Source organism: Hemibagrus wyckioides, linkage group LG06 (genome assembly GCF_019097595.1).
Source record: "Hemibagrus wyckioides isolate EC202008001 linkage group LG06, SWU_Hwy_1.0, whole genome shotgun sequence".
Taxonomy (NCBI): domain Eukaryota; kingdom Metazoa; phylum Chordata; class Actinopteri; order Siluriformes; family Bagridae; genus Hemibagrus; species Hemibagrus wyckioides.
The window spans coordinates 36,117,801-36,139,078 of record NC_080715.1 but is presented as its reverse complement, the minus strand read 5'-3'; the positions used below and the strand labels follow the sequence as shown (position 1 = coordinate 36,139,078).

The window sequence follows — 21,278 nt, the reverse complement described above, 5'->3', positions numbered from 1 at the left end:
AAAACAGACAAGATGATACCCAGGTACACTGACTGGGGACTATAAAGGCTTTGTTCACACAGCAGGCCCCCAAATCTGATCTTTTTCTTTATTGATTTGTTCCTGGCTGTGTGAACAAGCAAAAAACACTGAATCTGATGGTTTTAATTCACATCCTCTAGTCCAGTTCCTGGCAGTGCAATCTCTGTCCGAACAAATAGATCAAAATTCATGTGACTTACATCAATCTAAAATCACATTCGTCATCATTTCCTGCTACTATAAAAGAAAATATGGAGGATTACATGCTGAAGGAGGATTTCATTAGCAGGATAGTGAGGTAACGGACATCATAAATATTTCGCTGTAGCAAGCAGAATTAGAAGCAACTCTAACAAATCACAGAATGCAGGACAATGTCGATGCAAATAACAAATACCGTTTTACTATACAACTCCCTGCCTTAAATCAGCATTAAACTTGACACATAATTATGAACCAATATAAAATACTTCAGCTTGCATCTTAAGGAGTCTCTTTAAAAATCCAAATCAGTTCCAGTAAGCCCAAAGCAAACATCTCATTAAAGAGAGGGTTATGACACTATTTATGTAATTATTCGCTATAGATCACCTGCAACAGAATTCATCTCAAGTTATCGAATAAACACAGGCAAGATAAAATAAAATCAAAATCTTTTTGTATAAAACCGAACCTGTTTAGAATCACTTCACAGGCACATTGTCTTTCAAATTAACGAATAAAAATAACCGGCTATTCTCATTTTGGCTTGCGCTAATGCAGTCGGTGCCAAATGTCCTGGCTCACATCACAGCTGCAGCATTAGAAGAAGAGAGCAGAACATTTGGACTTTTACTGTATCCTTCTTTGGGTTTGTTATTACAATACAGACCTTCTGTAACATGAATTAGTGCTTAGTTGCACAGCTGTCGCTACATCTGGATAGATAGCAAATATGTAGAGGTGTACAATACAATCGATACAAGGTTAAAATAAGCATTGATTTTTTAATCAAGCTCCGCAGTCCTGCCTTTGAAAACTTCTAATTTGTCTCGAATCAAAAGAGACTACAGGGGTTTATATTAAAAAATAACATGTTTCTCTTAAATAAGATGCTTTCACAAGCCAAGACATTATCACACTACAGTCTTTTACAGTGATACCACTGAAGAACCATTTTTGAGGTTCTTTAGAGAAGGGGTCCCCAACCTTTTTTTGTACCATGGATCGGTTTGATATCAGACCATTTTACCGCAACCCGGGGCTCGGGGGCTGGGGTGACATTTGTGTTTGGGTCATTTTAGTGTAGGTTAGCTTGCGTACATACTGATGTGTGAAAAAACCCAGCGATGGAGTCAAATGCGGGAGTGTGGTGCGGTCTGAAGTGGCAATTTTTAAAAATAAAATACATATAATTTTAAGTTAAGATATATAAATATAAAAAATTATAAGTTAATATTTTCTTTGTGGCCCGGTACTGGTCTGCGGCCCGGTGGTTGGGGACCCCTGCTTTAGAGACACTAATAATGATTCTTCAGAGGCATCATTTCAGTTCTTTCGCAATGATGCCATAGAAAAAAAAAACATTTCTGGTTCCCCAAAGCACCGTTCCTTCTTAAAAAACCCATTTTTTAACTTTATTTTTTAAAGTGTACATTCAGTAAGTGACAGAACCATTTTTTATTAGTGTAGCAGTGGCAATGGTTATGGTTAAAACTCCCTCAAATCTGTAAGGTCTGGTGCATTATGGCAGAACTTCTGCTTCTTGGTAAGTTAAGTAGCCTTTATTTGTCACATATATATTACTGCATAGTGAAATTCTTTCTTTGCATATCCCATCCTTGGAGGGTTGGGGTCAGAGCACAGGGTCAGCCATGTTGCAGTGCCCCTGGAGCAGCGTGGGTTGACCTTGCTCAAGGGCCCAACGATGGCAGCTTGGTAATGCTGGGGCTTGAACCCTGATCTTCTGATCAACAACCCAGAACCTTAACCACTTGAGCTACCATCACTGCATGTTATGATCCAGTGAATGGTGGAGTGGTGCAAATCTATTAAATACATATAAGCCTTTCTTCACTGATTCAGTGCTACAAGGTGTTCAGCGATATTCACTGTAGAAGAACGTAGGATTAAAAAAACACATCTAGAAAGAGAGTTTGAATAGATCATGCAAACACTGTGCTATTATTCGAGTCCTGACATCACCATATGTTAATTCTGTGTATGGTTACACTGCTACAAATAAGATATGCCTGAGATATTCCTAATTGGACAGCATGAATGAAGAAGTGCATGTTGCAGTGGGAGGTGCAGGTTAATGGGTTCAGGGATTAGCATTTTAGTGGGAGCTGGGCAGCAGGCTTACAGAATCTGTTTGCTCCTTGTTTCCAAGCGGTTTGTTTACGGTCTTACCTCAGGCATGAAAGGAAGGGGCTCGTGGGGGCTACCCATAAAACCCTGCAGAAAAGTTAGATAAGGCACCTCAAGCTGTTCAGACTCCGAGAGAGAGAGAGAGAGGGAGAGAGAGAGAGAGAGAACACAGAGAGAAGAAGAGACAGGAAGAGATCAGAAGCACAGAAGCTGAAAAGAACACAGAGCTACATGGAATCGCAGGAGACAGATCGTAGCGAGGAAAAAGAATATTACGGAAGTTGACGTGTGCTGTAGAGAGACTTTCAGAGTCGTAGTAACTCTATGATTCAGTAATAGACGCAGCTTCAGTATAGGACTGTTTGAATAGTCACATCTGAATTATTTTAGTTCTTAAAATAAAATGAAAATGATTGTCTGCTACAGGAGGCTCAGCTTTTCACAGGCTTTCAACACCACACACACAAATCTAGCCACACCCATACATAACCACACACCCATACCTAACCACACATCCATACCTAACCACACCCACACCTAACCATATCCAGACCCCCCCCCCCACCTAACCACACTCCCCACACACACACCTAACCACATACACACACACCTAAACACACTCCCCCCCACACACCTAACCACACTCACCTAACCACATCCCCCATCTACACCCACACCTAACCACATCCCACACAAACACATCCTCTCCCACCCCCTTAACACACCTAAACACACCCACCCACATGCTTAACACCACATCCCACAAAGACACATCCCCTCCACCTCCCACCTAATCACACTCACAAACACCTAACCACACTCATGAAACCTAACCACATCACACACACAGGCACCCCCCCCCCCCGACACCTAACTACACCTACACACACTTAACCACAACCCCACACACCTACACACCTAATTACATACACACCTAACCACACCTACGCACTCTTAACCACCTCACACACAACCCTAACCACATCCCACACAAGCACCTCCCACACACACAAACACATCTAACCACACCCTCACAACAATTTCAGTGCGTTGTCAACATTGCTTTCTATCGGCATGCTGTAGTTTAATTTTTTGCAAATTTATTTGGGCTGTATTTTTTATTCATCGACTGAATAATCATTAGTGCAGGTTATTTAGTCAACATTTTAACAGGTACCAGTTAATACATCAGTTAATACAACAAATTCATGATAACTAATGCAGTAAATAATGTAGGGGAAATTCATGTCAAACGTTACTAATATCACATAATTATATGAAATTATACAAATCCAATATTTCTAAAATATTGCTGCTTCATTTCCATCTGCAAACTTTACAATTAAAATTAAAATGTTTCAGATGGAACAAATTCAGATGCCTGCATTTATTTATTTTTTATTTATGTTACTGGATTAGGATTGAAATAATGTGATGGTTCTTGGTGAGGACATGGTTTTGGAATCAGGAGTCTGATCATGACTTCACAATGAAATGCACGTATTGAGTTTCGATTAGATTGTAATAGGCTCAGACACTGATACAACCCTTAAATGTAATCTAACTGAATTAGAGGTGCAATCGCCATGGTAACTGTGGGTGGGGACTGGGGCAGGGCTGTTAGTCATGCACTGTAACTGCTACGTGTTGGCAGGGGTACGGCCTCGCCGGGTGTTAATGGCTGATTTACAGCTGGAGGGTGAGGTGATCATGTGATGCTTGGAATATCTGTTTGTGTGACACACTCAAGTAGGTGTGAGGATGGATTAGGTTTGAACAATTCAGAGAGAGAGAGAGAGTTTGGAACTGATCTGTTCATTTACTGTTATCTTTTCTTTGCCATTACACTTGTTTTTCTTTTTTTGTGTATGTGTCAATATATTTAATAGTAAGTAGTTTAAATGTGTTTTAAAATTTAAGAAATTTGAGAGAGAGAGAGAGAGAGAGAGAGAAGGAAGGAGAAAGAGAAAGAATGAGAGAGAAAATGAGACAGAGAGAATAAGGAATAAGGGAGAGGGTGAGAGAGAGAGAGAGAGACAGAGAGATACTAAGACAGAGAGAGATACTAAGACAGAGAGAATAAGGAAGAGAGTGGGAGGGAGAATGAAGGAGAAAGAGAAAGAATGATAGAGGAAAATGAGACAGAGAGAATAAGTGACAGGAAGCGAGAGAGAGAGACAAAATGATGAGAGAGAGTGAGAGAGAAAGGGAGAAACAGAGAGAGAGAGAGAGACTAAGAGAGAATAAGGAAGAGAGTAAGAGGGAGAATGAAGAAGAGAAAATGAGAGAGAAAATGAGACAGAGAGAATGAGGGAGAGACTGAGAGAAAATAAGACAGAGAGAGAGAGAGAGAGAGAGAGAGAGAGAGAGAGAGATGGAAAACACCCATGCTCATTGAAACAATGTTCTCAAAACCATTCTGGTTGACGATGTGCTGACTTTTTTTAGAAACAGGGACAATAAAAACACACACACACACACACACACACACACACCCTGTTGTCAGTTTCATCAATGTAATGTAACAGTCAGTAGATACTCATTCTAGCGAGAAATAAGTAGAATCAGCGTGATCTGTCAATCAGGGTTTACATAACAAAATACAAAGGCAATTAAATTTCAGGGCTCCTACTGCTATGCACACACACACACACACACACACACACACACACACCAAGACACAGACACAATTGGTTAGTGTACATAATGAAATGAACACTGTCAATATCAAGATTACTGGAACACCATAAATAGCGCAGAGACTTTATTAATCCCCAAGGACAAATTAGGTGAGAAGAATTCATATTTAGTGATGCGTATATCGTGGAAAGAATAATATTTCTAGTGAGATCTTAGTCCACTTCATCATGAGGAACATTTCAATATCCTTTTGTATTCTTAGGTACTGAACGTGTGGGACCTGAGATAAAAATGTTTTTGTGCTTCTGCACTGGACCTCATTTATCAAGCTCAAGTGTTCAAATCATATCCTTTACAGCCGTATTGCAGCTTTAAGCTTTAAACAAAGCTCACCTCAGCTTCTTCTTCTTCCTCTTATTAATATTATTATTGGCATAAAAGTGAGTCAAAATAACGTCCACTTCTTCCTTTCAGACTTTACCTTGATCACTCATTTCATGCCCTGTGTACCTTATTTGGAGTTTTGTGGGCGTCACTACATGTCGCTACATGTAGTGACGCCCACAAAACCCGACATATGAATCAGAGTATGAAGATTTCATAAATCCGGCGAACAGTTTTAGCTTAGTTTATCTTACATGATTGCCTGTTGTTTTCGAATCCTGATGTTGAAAGACTCAGGCTTAAACACCCATGAAACTATTAATCTTTAAAAATAATTAAAAAGAGGCAAGAAATTTGTGTCTTTAATTATGACAGATGCAAAGTCGAACGATTTATGATTTATCATCATGGCCATTTTATGTAAAAGTGTGTGTGTGTGTGTGTGAGAGAGAGAGAGAAGAGAAGAAGTGAAGAGAAGAGAAACCCCCAGACAGTGTGTCAGCATCAATATACATGAGAATGAGGAGTGAGGACTGAGTGGATGTGACCGCTGCGTCCAGCACTTTCACCAGCACTGCGTCCTATCACTCATGCGCTAACCTAATCTATTCCACTCTAATGCAATGCTGTCTAATACAAGGCCTGCTTCTCCCACACACACACAGCTAATCTAATGAGAACGAATAGCTTTCCCTGCTTCTGCTTCTACACAAAGGCTGATTGAATGTTGCTGGCTGCCATCATGTCACGCTCTGTGAAAGATTTAGGCTAGTTTATGTGGAAATGACTAGCGCATTAGCGGAGTGGTGAGAGCACCTGCCTTCGGTAATAAGGGGGAAAAAAGGTAGTTAGCTAGCTAGGGCGCTACCTGTTGGCTTAGAAATTAGCTTAACTTCACAGGAAACACAAGGTTTCGTTCTTAGCTACATGCTCTTTTTAGCTTAGCTACAAGCTACTTAGATACGTTGTAGTTAGCTTGATGGCTAATATAAAAGCTTCTGTAGATGTCACTTAAAACGTATATCGCTTTATAAATTTAGGATATTATTTTTTATTGAAATAGCACAACATTATGGAGCACTAGAGGTGGTTTTTCTCCTTCAAAAAAAGAAAGTTATTTTTATTTTTTTTAAGAAACATTTTTTTTTTATTTCTCTTGTTTTGATGTGCATCATTCTGTCATTCTGAGTATTAAAACTATATTTCTTGACGGTTTCTGATTTTATTCCCATAAAATCAGATATTTTTTATGATTTTATTCACAAAATATTATGAATTTATTGTCAAAATAACCACTTTTATGACTTTTTCTCTCATTGTTTTATACTTTATTCTCATAATATACAATTTCATGATTTAATTTTCAATACCAATACAACTTTGATTTAATTTATTTCTCAAAAAAAAAATCTCCTTTTTTTGTCTCATAATGTTACGATTTTACTTTTGAAATAGATTATAAATCAATGAATTTATGATTTAATATTTAATAAATGATCAGATTTTTTGAAAATATCTCAACTTTATTCTGGATATATTCCTACTTGTATTAAATTACATTTTTTTTTATTTTGTTACAGTGTCTTTTTGATCCTGTCATATTCAATGCAGTGACGTAGCTGGTGATGGATAATTATTAAAACACTCATTAACACTAATTACTAATTATTATATTATTAATGATTATCTAAGCTCTTTTTTTGTTTTGTTTTGTTTATTTTATCAGCCACCTCTTTTATTTTTGAACCTATTTCACAAACTGTACTTCTTTCCTAGCTCACCAAACACCTCCACTGTTTAAGCCTCTACTTTATTTAGTGGAATTTGTATTTTTATGGCCGGACGATTGATTGACGGACGGACATTATTTCTATCCAGAATGAAGGGTTTAGCTTCTATTGTAACGGCCGATCACGAGAGCTCTCGATGTTAGGGGATTATTATGTTTTGCGGGAATGTCATCCATTGCGAAAGGATACATTACATGCTTCACACACACTTCTCACCCGTGTCATATTGTTCCCTTCAGTTATCGAGTGCTACGGTCACGGCAGCCCATCGTTATCCAGGGGATCTCCTGGCTGTCCTTTTATTATTACACACACACATACACACACTCTTCTTTGAAATGCTGCCGCAGGGGCCAGAATGAGAGAGCCAGAGAGAGAGAGAGAGAGGGGAGAGAAACAATGGTAGTGATGGATGAGGAGGTGGAGAGAAAGAGAGAAACCGCCTTCATGCATAGAAACACAATCTGCTTCTGATTAGCTACTGATTAGCCCCTGGTGGTGGAGTGAGGGAGGTCTGCATTTTGTGTGTGTGTGTGTGTGTATGAGAGAAAGAAAGAGAGAGGGAGAAAGAGAAAAAGAGAGAGAGAGTCTGTAATTTAGAAGCAGTCAGCATGAGGGCTTCCAATCTGTGTTAGCTGTGGTGGTCTCTAACGATGGGGATGGTGGGGGCGGGTCAGACCAAACTGTTAATCAAGGAAATCATCCACCCAATATACACACCACCTACACTGCATCTCTCTCACACTCACATACACACATACTGGCCCGAACTACCCTGCAGTCATACATCCAGACACCTCCCCGTGAAGCCGTAGAGAAGAGTGATTCACAGCATGCCCTCGCAGCGCTTCTCCATCGACAAGCCGCCGCCGCTGGTGTCTAATTGTCTAATAGATCTATCGCTCCACTCATTTCCAACTCAGAAGACGAACTCTTTTTGTGTTAAACACAGAAAAATGCTGTTGTTCCGTGTCATTTAGTCACCATGGTAACCTACTCATTTCCATTTTCGAATCTTGTACACCAGTAATGGAAGAAGGAAATGATGTTAATACTAGAGAACTAAACAGGAGCTACACGGCTAATGATAACGCTAACGGTTATCTAAACAGATACACAAAGCTTGTGCTGTATGAGTCCCAATGTTCCCAGTGTTTTTTGGAACGGTTTAATACCTAATACTGTTTAATACCAATTCTCCATTGGTGAGGTGGAACAAAAACCCAGAACATTTCCTCATGTCCAAAACTCTAGGAGCTCTCAAAACACCCTTGATGACCCTTTATTATGAGAAACTGATGACCTCATGCATCTTCATCTGTGTGTCTGAGCTGTGGGTTTTACTGCTACATGAGTTCAGGAAGAAAAGACATCATAATCATTAATCTGTACAAAACGTGGGCTGGAAAACAAGCACCACCACCACCGGTATAAGGTCAGTGGAGACGCTTAGGTGTATTAAATTTGACCACTACACTGCAGTTAGCAAGACTGAGCATCCCTGTGTTTGATCCTTCACATGTTCTCTCCATGTAGGATTCTGTCAGGTTTTCCGGTTTCCTTCCTACTAGATGATCTGGTAATTCAGCATTTCCCTTATGAATACGTAAAGAAGTGTGTGAGAATGTGAGTGTGTACGAATTCTTGGGTAAAATGGTTATTGAACATAACTGAGTAACTGAATGAAATTATAAACTCCGCCTTAATTGTGCAGACCAAACATTTTCAAAATCTAACTCATAAATAGACTTTAGTGCTTCCTTTGAATGTCACGCTTCATCATCCTTCTACTCCTTCTCTGTACCTTTTGCTTCCGTTTTTCCTTCCTCTTGTCCTCCGTGTCCTGCAGCATCTTCTCCCTCCACAGGTCGAAGAAATAGGATGGGTTTGTGTAGAACTTCAGAGCCTGCTTCCCGTCATCCCTACGGAAAAATAACACACAGATATATAACTCTTTATAAACAGTCTTTACTAGTTCATACACCATTTATTGGGCTCAAATAATTGACTTGTTTCTTTAGAATGCTGATGAATGTTTCCACCAGCTTCCTGCTCTTCTCTCTTCCTCTCCATTTACTTCCTGCTCTTTTCTCTTCCTCTATATTTACTTCCTGCTATCTTCTTTTCCTCTCCAATAACTTCCTTCTTCTCCCGCTTCTTCTCCACCAACTTTCTGCTCTTTCCTCTTCCTCTCCATTTACTTCCTATTCTTCCCTCATCCTCTCCATGTACTTCCTGATCTTCTCTCTTCCTCTCTGTTTACTTCCCACTCTTCTGTATTCATTTCCTGCTTTTCTCTCTTCCTCTCCACCAACTTCCTGCTCTTCTCTCTTCATCTCTATTTACTTCCTGCTCTTCTCTCTTCCTCTCCATTTAATTCTTGCTCTTCCCTCTTCCTCTCCATTTACTTCCTGCTCTTCCCTCTTCCTCTCCATTTATTTCCTGATCTTCTCCCTTTCTCTCCATTTCCTCTCTTCCTCTCCACCAACTTCCTGCTCTTCTGCCTTCCTCTCCACAAACATCTTGCTCTCCTTTCTTCCTCTCCACCAACTTCCTGCTCTTCTCTCTTGCTCTCCATTTACTTCCTGCTCTTCTCTCTTAATCTCCACCAACTTCCTGCTCCTCTCTCTTCTTCTTTACCAACATCCTGCTCTTCCATTTTCCTCGCAATTTACTTCCTGCTCTTCTCTTTTCCTCTCCACCAACTTTAATTTGGAAGCAGACAAATTTCCTCTGAACAGTTCTCTATTTTACTCTACTATAGTTCTTGTTTCTCCAATAATATTAGTATTTTTTTTATTATTAGTAGTAATTTTTGTACGTATCTGCAGGCATTGTGCATTTTTTTTATTTGAAAAATTTTACGATTGGGCATCTGTAAAGCTGTTGACAAAGAATTACACGTTATTACTATTGTAGTATCAGACCTTTCTGATCCTCAGAAGTACAACGCCAATGTTTGCTGCAGAGAAAAAGATCGCTGGAGAAATATATAGATGTAAAATCTCAGGGAATATGCTGTGAAAGTGCCTGAATGATACCAAGCTTGAGAGTTATATTAAACATCCAATGACTGAAGAAAAAAAAAATACTGAATTATGGAGTCATCACTACATTTTTGAAGCAGCAGCAACAGCTTCGTTTTGGAGCTTCAAGAATCAAACAATTCGTATATGAAAGGAATATATTCTGGCATATTACTTGCATTAACCTTAAAGAAATCCGTAGGCATCTAGATTACTTGAGGCTTTAAGGCTGCCCAATTCAGTTATTCCTTTAATCACTCTACTTGACAAACACAGTGTGATGTTCCAAAATGCCGCAGTGCGCTGCGTTCCATTAAAATCTAACTCAAAGCACTGTTGTTAGAACAAGACGGAATTCAGACTCTTAAACAGAGCAACATGAGGAAAATGAGAGAGGAGCTGGAGGAAATAACAGCAGCCAGGGGAGTGAGATGGGAGAAAATGAACAGTAGTGTGAAGAGGAAGGAGAATGTGCTGAAGGAGAGATGAGTGTGAGAGAGGGAGTGATGGATGGAGCAGCTGTCACATCCAGAAGAAGCAGCCGCAGGTGCTGAAGTTCTCCTGAAGTAATGAGGGAATGTGAGAAACCAGATGAAGAGAGAGAGAGAGAGAGGGATTTTGATGCATGATGAAACTTTAATACATTCCATGTTTATGAAGCATGCTTAATTCAAATCCACAATCAGAGTATACACATGGGTATAAATTTAGATGAATGGAATATGAGACACATTAATAACCAGTATGAAAGGAACAGTCGGTATCCAGAGGAACCTTCGTCTCCTGCTAACCCAGTGGTTCCTCAAAGATTTTGTATCCAACGACCCCTTTATGGATTCATTCCATAAATATTCATTATTTTTATACAATATTTGTTTCTGAGCCATTGAGTTTTCTAGTTGCGCTTGGGCCCCTAAATATAATAATGTTGATCATGTAGGTCTGAGCTGAATCCCAAACAGAGCATCCAACTGTCTACTATAGGGACCCACAGCTGTCAGGCTCGCTCAATTAACCAGACCAGAATAGATAAGAGCAGGTAAGGTACACCACCACACACAGAGCTAATATTTTATTTGGACCCTATTCATATATCTGCATGCCCTCAGAGAGAAACACATGACTAACATGGGAATAAAAAACCCAAAGAAACAATACAATTCTGTGTGTGGTCACAAAACCCTGTATATATACACTATATTGCCAAAAGTATTTGCTCACCCATCCAAATAATCAGAATCAGGTGTTCCAATCACTTCCATGGCCACAGGTGTATAAAATCAAGCACCTAGGCATGCAGACTGTTTTTACAAACATTTGTGAAAGAATGGGTCGCTCTCAGGAGCTCAGTGAATTCCAGCGTGGAACTGTGATAAGATGCCACCTGTGCAACAAATCCAGTCGTGAAATTTCCTCGCTCCTAAATATTCCACAGTCAACTGTCAGCTGTATTATAAGAACGTGGAAGTGTTTGGGAATGACAGCAACTCAGCCACGAAGTGGTAGGCCACGTAAACTGACGGAGCGGGGTCAGCGGATGCTGAGGCGCATAGTGCGAAGAGGTCGCCAACTTTCTGCAGAGTCAATCACTACAGACCTCCAAACTTCATGTGGCCTTCAGATTAGCTCAAGAACAGTGCGCAGAGAGCTTCATGGAATGGGTTTCCATGGCCGAGCAGCTGCATCCAAGCCATACATCACCAAGTGCAATGCAAAGCGTCGGATGCAGTGGTGTAAAGCACGCCGCCACTGGACTCTAGAGCAGTGGAGACGCGTTCTCTGGAGTGACGAATCGCGCTTCTCCATCTGGCAATCTGATGGACGAGTCTGGGTTTGGCGGTTGCCAGGAGAACGGTACTTGTCTGACTGCATTGTGCCAAGTGTAAAGTTTGGTGGAGGGGGGATTATGGTGTGGGGTTGTTTTTCAGGAGCTGGGCTTGGCCCCTTAGTTCCAGTGAAAGGAACTCTGAATGCTTCAGCATACCAAGACATTTTGGACAATTCCATGCTCCCAACTTTGTGGGAACAGTTTGGAGCTGGCCCCTTCCTCTTCCAACATGACTGTGCACCAGTGACCAAAGCAAGGTCCATAAAGACATGGATGACAGAGTCTGGTGTGGATGAACTTGACTGGCCTGCACAGAGTCCTGACCTCAACCCGATAGAACACCTTTGGGATGAATTAGAGTGGAGACTGAGAGCCAGGCCTTCTCGTCCAACATCAGTGTGTGACCTCACAAATGCGCTTCTGGAAGAATGGTCAAAAATTCCCATAAACACACTCCTAAACCTTGTGGACAGCCTTCCCAGAAGAGTTGAAGCTGTTATAGCTGCAAAGGGTGGACCGACATCATATTGAACCCTATGGATTAGGAATTGGATGTCACTTAAGTTCATATGCGAGTCAAGGCAGGTGAGCGAATACTTTTGGCAATATAGTGTATATACCCTTCCATCCTATTTCCTTATGATCCAGTTAACCAGAGCACTTTCCTTCAGAACAATTTCTTTCTTTCAGAAAGGAGGCCGTATAGCACACCGTGTCAGACAAGAGCAGACGGCACTCATAAATAATGCTAAGCACTGTTTTCTGCTGAGGATTAAAACTGTTCACAATTCACATATTCAATTCATTTAAACTGAAGATAAAAAGCACTGGAAGTTCTGATACCGTCCACAAATGATACTCCTTGTAGTCTCCCACCCAAGAATATATGTAGCTTAGATGTAGTATGTACAAATTAATGACATTTAAAGTAAGAAGTTGCCTCCTGACCTGTGTTTAAGTACGCCTACACAATCACTTCATTTAGTCCATTGACTAGCCTTTCTTTACGCAGCAGAGCCCCTCTATGGTAAATCCGCAATACACACAAGCCGCTGGTCAAAAAACAGATCAACTTCTACTGGATCAACTTCCAGAAGAAGACGACTTTATTATTGTCACATACATTACAGCACAGTGAAATTCTTTCTTCACATATCCCAATTACAGACGTTGCGGCCAGGGCGCAGGGTCAGGCATGATACAGCACCCCTGGGGCGGGGAGGGCCTTGCTCAGAAGCCCAGCAGTGGCAACTTGGCGGTGCCCAGATCTTCAGATCAACAACCCAGAGCCTTAACCACCTGAGCTACCACTGTCCCAGCGGTAGTGTTCCAAATCAGCTGCTGTCTGGTTGCAATGGCCCCTTACAATTGTTCTTTGGCTCATTGTTCAGTCTCCTGAATAACATCTGAGATGTGCTTACTTGATTGTTGATTTCAAACATTGCCATTGGATTGATGCTCTACACTAGTATGCGTGACCTCATGCACTGGCTATACAGCCCTCATTTTGAGCATGTTGATAGGCTGACATCACCCTTTTTTCCATTTTCCTTTCACTGTCAAGTTTTTCCACATTTTTCCTCCTCTAAGGCAGGTCTTATGTATAAGAAATGTACCTTTGTAGAAAATCCATCCATCCATCCATCTATCCATCCATCTATCCATCCTCTACACTGCTTATCCTACTGGGTTGCATGGAACTTGAAGCCTACCCCAAAAGGGGTACAAAAGCATGGAATCTTGAACAGGAGTCCAGTCTATCACAAGGCGCAATACACACTCACACACACAATCAAACACTAGGGACAATTTAGAGATGAGAATCTGCCTAAAACACAACAATATCTGGACTGGGGGAGCAAAACCAAAATACCCAAAGGAAACCCTAAGACACAGGGAGAAGATGGAAACATCACTCACTAAAGGCACTCACTAAAGGCTCACTAAAGGCAGAGGCAGGAATCTATTTCAACCCTGGAGGTGTTAGGCAAATGTGCTAACCTCCAAGCCACAATGCCCGCCCTTACTTTTGTAGAAAATGGTGTGTACGTCAAGTTCCTCCTACAATCCTATGTTGATATATCACCCGATACTCTTCCTGAGTCACCCCTGGATTCATCTCACGATTGAAAAAGAGAACAAGCCCTGGACCAACAGCTTACAGCATATGCACATGCTTCTATCAGTACTACTGATACAAGGCTATGTAATTTAGATGACAAGCATTGAGCATTCCCAGTTTTATAACTGAGGTTGCTGATGCCAACATTGCAGACAGACTCAGAAAGTCTGGTGTGTAAGGTAAGGCTGTTTGCAATTTCCTTACTGTATCCATCAGACATTGCTCTGTCTTCTGTCAAGAAGGCTTGCTTGACACACGGGTCAAGCTTCATGCCAGTGAACTCTAAAGTCTCTGCAGGAATCAAATGATTCTTCCTGGGGTTGACTTTTAGTTGCAGAGTTTCCATATGTGAGAGCAGAAGGCAGGGCTGTCTATGCACCTGCTCTTGCGACCATCCACACTGCAGCCAGTCAGCCAGAAAGGAATACACACAGCAAGGTTACTAAGGCAGCTTGCACATACCTTGCGAACACTCTGAGTACTAGAGCTCATGTAAATTGAAAGCAATCTGACCTGGTACATCACACATGAAAGTGTGAAAATATGCATCTTTCAGATCTATGATAAGCCATAGATCTGTGGTGCTTGTCTGCTTCCCCAGGTATGTGAAATAGCAGTCATTTTAAGACTCTTACATCTAGTCTTATCAAAAACTTGATGCATTGCAATCAGAAGATATCTTGAAAGGGACCCAGCTAGGCACTCTGGCCCATGTATCATCACTATCACTCTTTCTACACTTCTGCACTCAGGACAGCCAGCTGGCTTGGGTCTCTCACTGATGTGGAATGGAGTTGTTAACAATATTCTGAAGACAGTGCAATCAATAGTCACTGATCTAATGTTAGGAAACCCTAAGGCTTTGGTTGAAGAGGTGAAAACCTGCCCATTACAAGCTGCATATTTTAAGAACTGATTGATCCCTGCAGCACTTTCAGCAAATCATGCCTTAGAGGATTAGTCATTCTCTGCACTGGCACAAAACCACCCTTGTGTTCTGGGCTGCCACTGTGAACAAATGCAGCCCGTGTTGTACTCCTGTGCAACTCCTTCCATCCGCTGTTGCAGAATTCTGAAACCCGAACTCATGAGTACAATGTGACAGCACGTAAAGTTATCCTGCTGTTTTTTGTCTTTAGTTCACATTTCACACAGTAGTGGGTGATCATCTAGTGCTTCCTGGGCATAGTGGCAGGTGCTGCAGAGTGTTTTTCCACTGCAGTGATTTTTTAAAGCAGCCATCTTATTTGCATTAAGACACCCAGATAGACCTACCAAGCTTGAAGGACTGCAAGGATCTGTGTCCATTTGTACGTATCCTGTTGTGAGCGTTATCTCATTAAGGCCCAGGAGTAAAAGTGCTACCATGGTAACACAATGGAAGTGACAACTAAAATAACCAAAAGGAATAATCCTTGCATCGACTTACCAGGTAGCGGTAGTAAGGCAGTGTCAGGCACTGTGCTCGAGAGGGTGCATAGCATTTCTACTGGCACTTCCAACTTCACTCTACTTTTTAATCCAGACAGTAGTGCTGAATCCAGCACTGGAATAGGGGCCATTATTTTGGTTTATTGGTTTATTTACAGCATATTTCAGCATATTTTCATGTTTGTTCTTGACTTCTGTTGTTTTACTAAGTCAGAGTCATTCATTATTGAAGAACTAGCAGAGGTAGAGGGACTGGCAAGGTTTAAATCGCTGAACTGTGGAGAGTTTCTGTGAAGAGACTCTACCTATAGGTAGACCTCACAAGTTCCTCCAAGCTTTGCCCTTTATTAAGTTGTTGCTTTGTTATTCAAGTCAGTGGGGCAATGGTGGCTCAAGTGGTTAAGGCTCTAGGTTGTTGATCAGAAGAAGCCCCAGCACCAACAAGCTACCACTGTTGGGCCCCTGAGCAAGGCCTTCGACCCTCCCTGAACCAGGAGCACTGTATCATGGCTGACCCTGTGCTCTGACCCTAACCTTCAAAGTTGTGAAATTCAAAGAAAAGAATTCCACTGTGTTGTAATGTATATGTGACAAATATCAGTTTACATTTCAGTTTTTACTATATAATTCTTTATAAAATCTTTCCCTTGGGAAAATCAACAGCGAGAGACCAGGATCCTAAAAATACACTGACCTATAGGGTGAAAGAATGTTGAGTGGTGGCGGCTGTTCACAGAGGTTGAACGTCTCCTGCATCGGGATGGGAAGAGACTCGCGATCAAATAGCTGCTGATCCTGAATGGTGGAGCTGCGAAAAGCTTTTCTCATGGTAATGTCCTGCAGAGATACTGAGAGAGAGAAAAACAAAATTGGTCATTCATTTTCACCCTCTTTTATGCTTTTAATTTATGATGTGTATGTAATGTATCGCTTCAACCAGAAATGTGTTTCTGTAAATGTCTGTATTTGTATATGTCATGAATTCTGAGGCAGGTGGATGTTAGTGTGTGTAAAATCATAATTAATTAATCTTATAATAATATTAATTCGTCATTAAAAATGAGCAAACAGAATTATGCAAAAATTAGTCAAAATATGATAAAAAAAACAAACAATTAAAATAATAATAAATAAAAATCATAAAATTGCTCAGAAAAGCAGCTCGTAAATATACGAGTCAGGGACAAGGTTGGAGACATAAAAGTCACAAATTCAACACAAATTAGAGCAGTACTCACCGTGCTGGGAATACCATGCACTGAGGGGATTTGAGACAAAATAAAAGGGGTAGGGAAGTTTGTAGGAACTAAATATACTCCACTGCTGTACATAAGAACAGCCTTAAATTGTGTAGTTTTTCCTTTATTTGAATGGACACCAGCTAGGATGGGCTGACCTACATCTTTACTTTAATTCCTTGCTTACTTTAAGTTTTTTGCTATTTGTAAAATCTCTCTCTCTCTCTCTCTCTCTCTCTCTCTCTCATTCTTTTCCTTTCTGTTCCTCTCGCTCTATTTGATGGACAGCTAATGACAAAGGATTTGACAGGATAGAAACAGAGAGCTACAATTAATCACTTATTTGGCCTGGGAAAGAACAGAAATGAGGATTCAAGCCAATCAGCATCAACTTAGTACTTGTTATTATCCTAATTATCATCACACATGATTAGTATTTGAAACTGTTCGGCTCTTAATATTTTAAATAAAGCTCTGGGATGCTTTTTGCAGTGTTATAATTGTGGATAAAAATTTCTTAAAATTTCATATGATTTCAGTTTTTTATTATACGTGTGCCAAATACAAAATCCCTTGAAACAAACATGTAACATATAGATAGATAGATAGATAGATAGATAGATAGATAGATAGATAGATAGATAGATAGATAGATAGATAGATAGATAGTACAAAAATATAACAAAAAAATATCAAATAACAAAATATAAAATATAACAAAAATATATCAAATAACAAAATATAAAATATTACAAAAATATATAGCAGAATATAACAATATAAGAAAATATAGCAGAAAAATACTAAATACAGAGATTTTGGAATAAATATGGAGAATGAGATGAAAAACAAGATAAGTAATGTGCAAAATAAATAAATGGGAATGAATGAATGAATGAATGAATGAATGAATGAATAAATAAATAAAGCTATCATTATACCAGAGTGTCATTTTCTCACATCTTAGTTGCCATTATAGATTTTCTCACCCCAGAAAAACCCTGTCGAGAATAATAAATGTGACAAAATACTGTATGGCCAGATCCATACAGATCCATCCTTTTCATTTGCCCAAGTGCATCAGACAGCCTGTGTACTTGGAGGTCCTTTTGGAGAGTCTGCAGGGGCACTAAGAGCTTTTTACTCTCACCTGAGGGATTGAGGTCACATGCCACAGCAAATATGGACACTATACTATACTAAACAAGGACACTATAGGTACATTTGATGTCAGTACTATGCATTGTGAACAGAGCAGAGAAAATCGAAATATAGTACAATATCATACATTGTCTTAATCTTTGTTTTATTATTCTTATTATCTATTGTCATTTTTTTTTGTATTTCATTCTGTTGAAACACCATAGACATGTAACAATCCTGATCTGGTCTCTTCCCCAAGGAACGCAACACATATGCATGAACTCGGCCATCCAAATAACATAAAAGAAAACATGATTTATCAAACCAGACTTCATTCTTCCATTGCTCCATACTCCAGTACTGATGCTCACACATAGCTCACACAGCTCCATACACACCAAGCTGTGAATCTGTGTGTTTTGACACCAGTAGGATCAGACCAGACTGGCTAGATTTTACTCCTCACACGCATGAATGAGAATTTGGCTTGAGTGACCCTGTCACCGGTTCACCAGTTGTCCTTTCTTGGAGCACTTTTGTTACGTACCCACCAAAGGTTTTGGAGATGCTCTGCTCCAGTCGTCTAACCATCACAATTTGGCCCTTGTCAAAGTTCCTTCAACTCAGATCCTCAGACCCAACATGTCAGACCCAGCTCAGACCCAACACGTCAACTATGCTAACTGACCTTTCAATATATTCCACCCCATGACAGGTTCCAGTGTAATGAGATCATCAATGTTATTCACTTCACTTTTTTGTGTATATACCATCACCGGCTGAAAATAGTCCTGCACCCTCCAGCAAATGAGCTCCGAAATGAAACAAATCAGTCCTATTTCATAGCAGCAGATTTGATACAAACTGAAAAGATGAGGGAGAAAGTAAGAACGAGAAGGAAACACGCCTTGAGGGAGCTGGTGGTGTTGTGTGCTATTATGAGGCCAAGACATTGCAGTGAAATAATGTGGTCATAAAAACAAGGACATGGGCCATTAGTTTAGTCCTGTGAGTGATGCACACACACACACACACACACACACACACACACACACTGCACAAAGGTGTGTATTGTGAATATGAGACAGAAGAACAGCTTCACTACAGAAGAGAAAACAAGAAACGAATGAAGCTAAATAATTTATGTAGGGTTTATTCTGATAAAGTTACACATAAAATAAGTTAATAAGTCAGTTTCTCATGACCTTGTGGCAGGTGGTATCCAGGTGCACTACCCCTGCCCTTGGGATTCAAATAGGTAACTATGAACCATTAAAGAACTATCTTAATACAAACTTAGACTTAATGAATGCAGGGGTGGGGCTAAAGGATGCATGCTTTATCCTAGCTCATCTGGCTACTAAAGCATCCCATCAACCACCACAATCACAAATTTGTGAGACTGTAGACACAGACACACACACACGCACGCACACGCACACACACAAGAACAACAACAAGCTATTATCCATACACCACTGGAGGAAATGAGCAGATTACCAGTAAATGAAGCTCAAATGGATTCTCATGGCTTCTTCTCTTTGTCCATCGTCCTTTCTATGGGCCTCATCTCCATTTTTTTTAAAAAACAGTAGTCAACATGGAGCTGTTCTATATTCATTTACACATGTATTCAGGATTCAGCAATTCCCTATTCCCTAAAGAAGGATGAATACCTGCAGCCCACACACACACACACACACACACACACGTCACACCCCACTGAGTTTAACTGCAGGGCTCAATATTTCCGCCTCCTGATTTTTCCACTTTCCTTCTTACCCTCCATTTCAGGCTTCACTCAAGCCTCTACATCTCTCTTTTTTTATGTCACATCATTATTTTTCCTTCACCTTCCTTCCTTTTTTGATTTACTTCTCTGAAACCCTCTGTGCTGTCTCTTTGTGACATATAATCCACACTTTCCTTTTCTATACTGCCCTGGATCTGTCCATCTCCCTCCCTCTGTGCATGTTTGCTGTGTCCTCTCCTTCTTGTTCCCTGACCTTCATACATAATGAGTCCCTGCCTGGCTCCTGAGTAAAAGAAAGGGGGATAGAAAGAAGGACAACAAACACTGATAACTCCATGGCTACTTGAATAAAGGACGGAAGATTGTGCATCATTATGTGTATGAAGGTGGGGTGAAGCCATAACCTCTCAGCTTAACGACCACATATTATTCAATACCAACAAGATATGTACAACAAATATGTAGTATTGAGTTGGAGGAATGGTTGTCTGGACACGTGGAAACTGAACAGTATTATTAGCCATCTAGCATTCAGCTGCCATATTGACATACTCTTTGCATACTATAATGTATTCATTCATTCTCTGCAGGTTTTTATAAATGAAGCTGTGGTGGTGGAGGCGTGGTCAAGCGTCAGATGTGGATGAAGAGAAGGGAGGTTGAACCAGCAGGTAATGTGTAATGATTCTCACTTAATGGTTTATTTCTGGCCAGACTACTTGTGTCTTTGTGCATTGGTTTGTTTTAATGTACTGGCAAATGGGTGTGATACTGCTATCTATATCTATATATATATATATCTATATATATATATATATATATATATATATATATATATATATATATATATATATATCTCTATATATATCTATATCTATATATCTATACATATATATATATACACACACAGCCCACCACATCTCCAGCTGTGTCCCCTGTAACTGTCCTGCACGTGATGGCCTCCACTGGCAAACTGGTGGCCCTCCTGGAGCTTCTATGAGAGTGTGGCAGCTGCGTGGGAATAGCACAGAGGAATGGGCTCTGTGACTCCTCCCTTTGCTATGAGGGGAAGCTCAGCTTGCTACCCAGCAGCTGCTGCCACGGACACAGCTGGAGTATTCCAGCATCAAGAGTGCAGCCTTACGGAGCATCAGACAGACACCTGAGGTACACCGGCAACACTTCTGAGCTCCTTGAGATCAGCCACCCCTTCACCTATGGAAAGCAGCTAAAAGACTCCTGTCAATGGTGGTTGATGCAGAGGAACGGGATGTAATACAAATCATCAAGCTGGCGGCAATTTGTTGCTTAATTCCTGACAGGAATGTTGGAGTGGGTACAGGGCAATGTGATTGCATCCCTGAATGAAGCTGTGTAGCTTGCAGCAGGAGTTTCTGTTGGTGATTACAAGTCTCTTCTCTCTCCTACCCCAAGTTTTGGTCTTGCTTTCCTGGGATGGTCTTCATGTGAGCCAGTTTCATCATGGTGCTTGATGGGTTTTGCAAATGCACTTGACAATACTGTTCTTGCAAGAACTATTCCAGAACACCTGA

General features: G+C 40.5%; 1 protein-coding gene across 4 annotated transcripts in view; it reads right to left on the bottom strand.

Moving 5' to 3' along the window:
- The window catches only part of wasf1 (WASP family member 1), a 68,525-nt gene that overhangs the window by 9,510 nt on the left and 37,737 nt on the right, over positions 1 to 21,278 (bottom strand). For 2 of the 4 annotated variants that reach the window (XM_058391742.1, XM_058391740.1), the window contains 3 exons: positions 16,286 to 16,439; positions 8,989 to 9,106; positions 2,413 to 2,496 (listed from right to left, as the gene is read on the bottom strand). In XM_058391742.1, the coding sequence (XP_058247725.1) occupies positions 2,413 to 2,496; positions 8,989 to 9,106; positions 16,286 to 16,439 (356 nt within the window). The remainder of the gene's footprint in view (positions 1 to 2,412; positions 2,497 to 8,988; positions 9,107 to 16,285; positions 16,440 to 21,278) is intronic. The other 2 variants (XM_058391743.1, XM_058391741.1) reach the window with 1 other exon arrangement.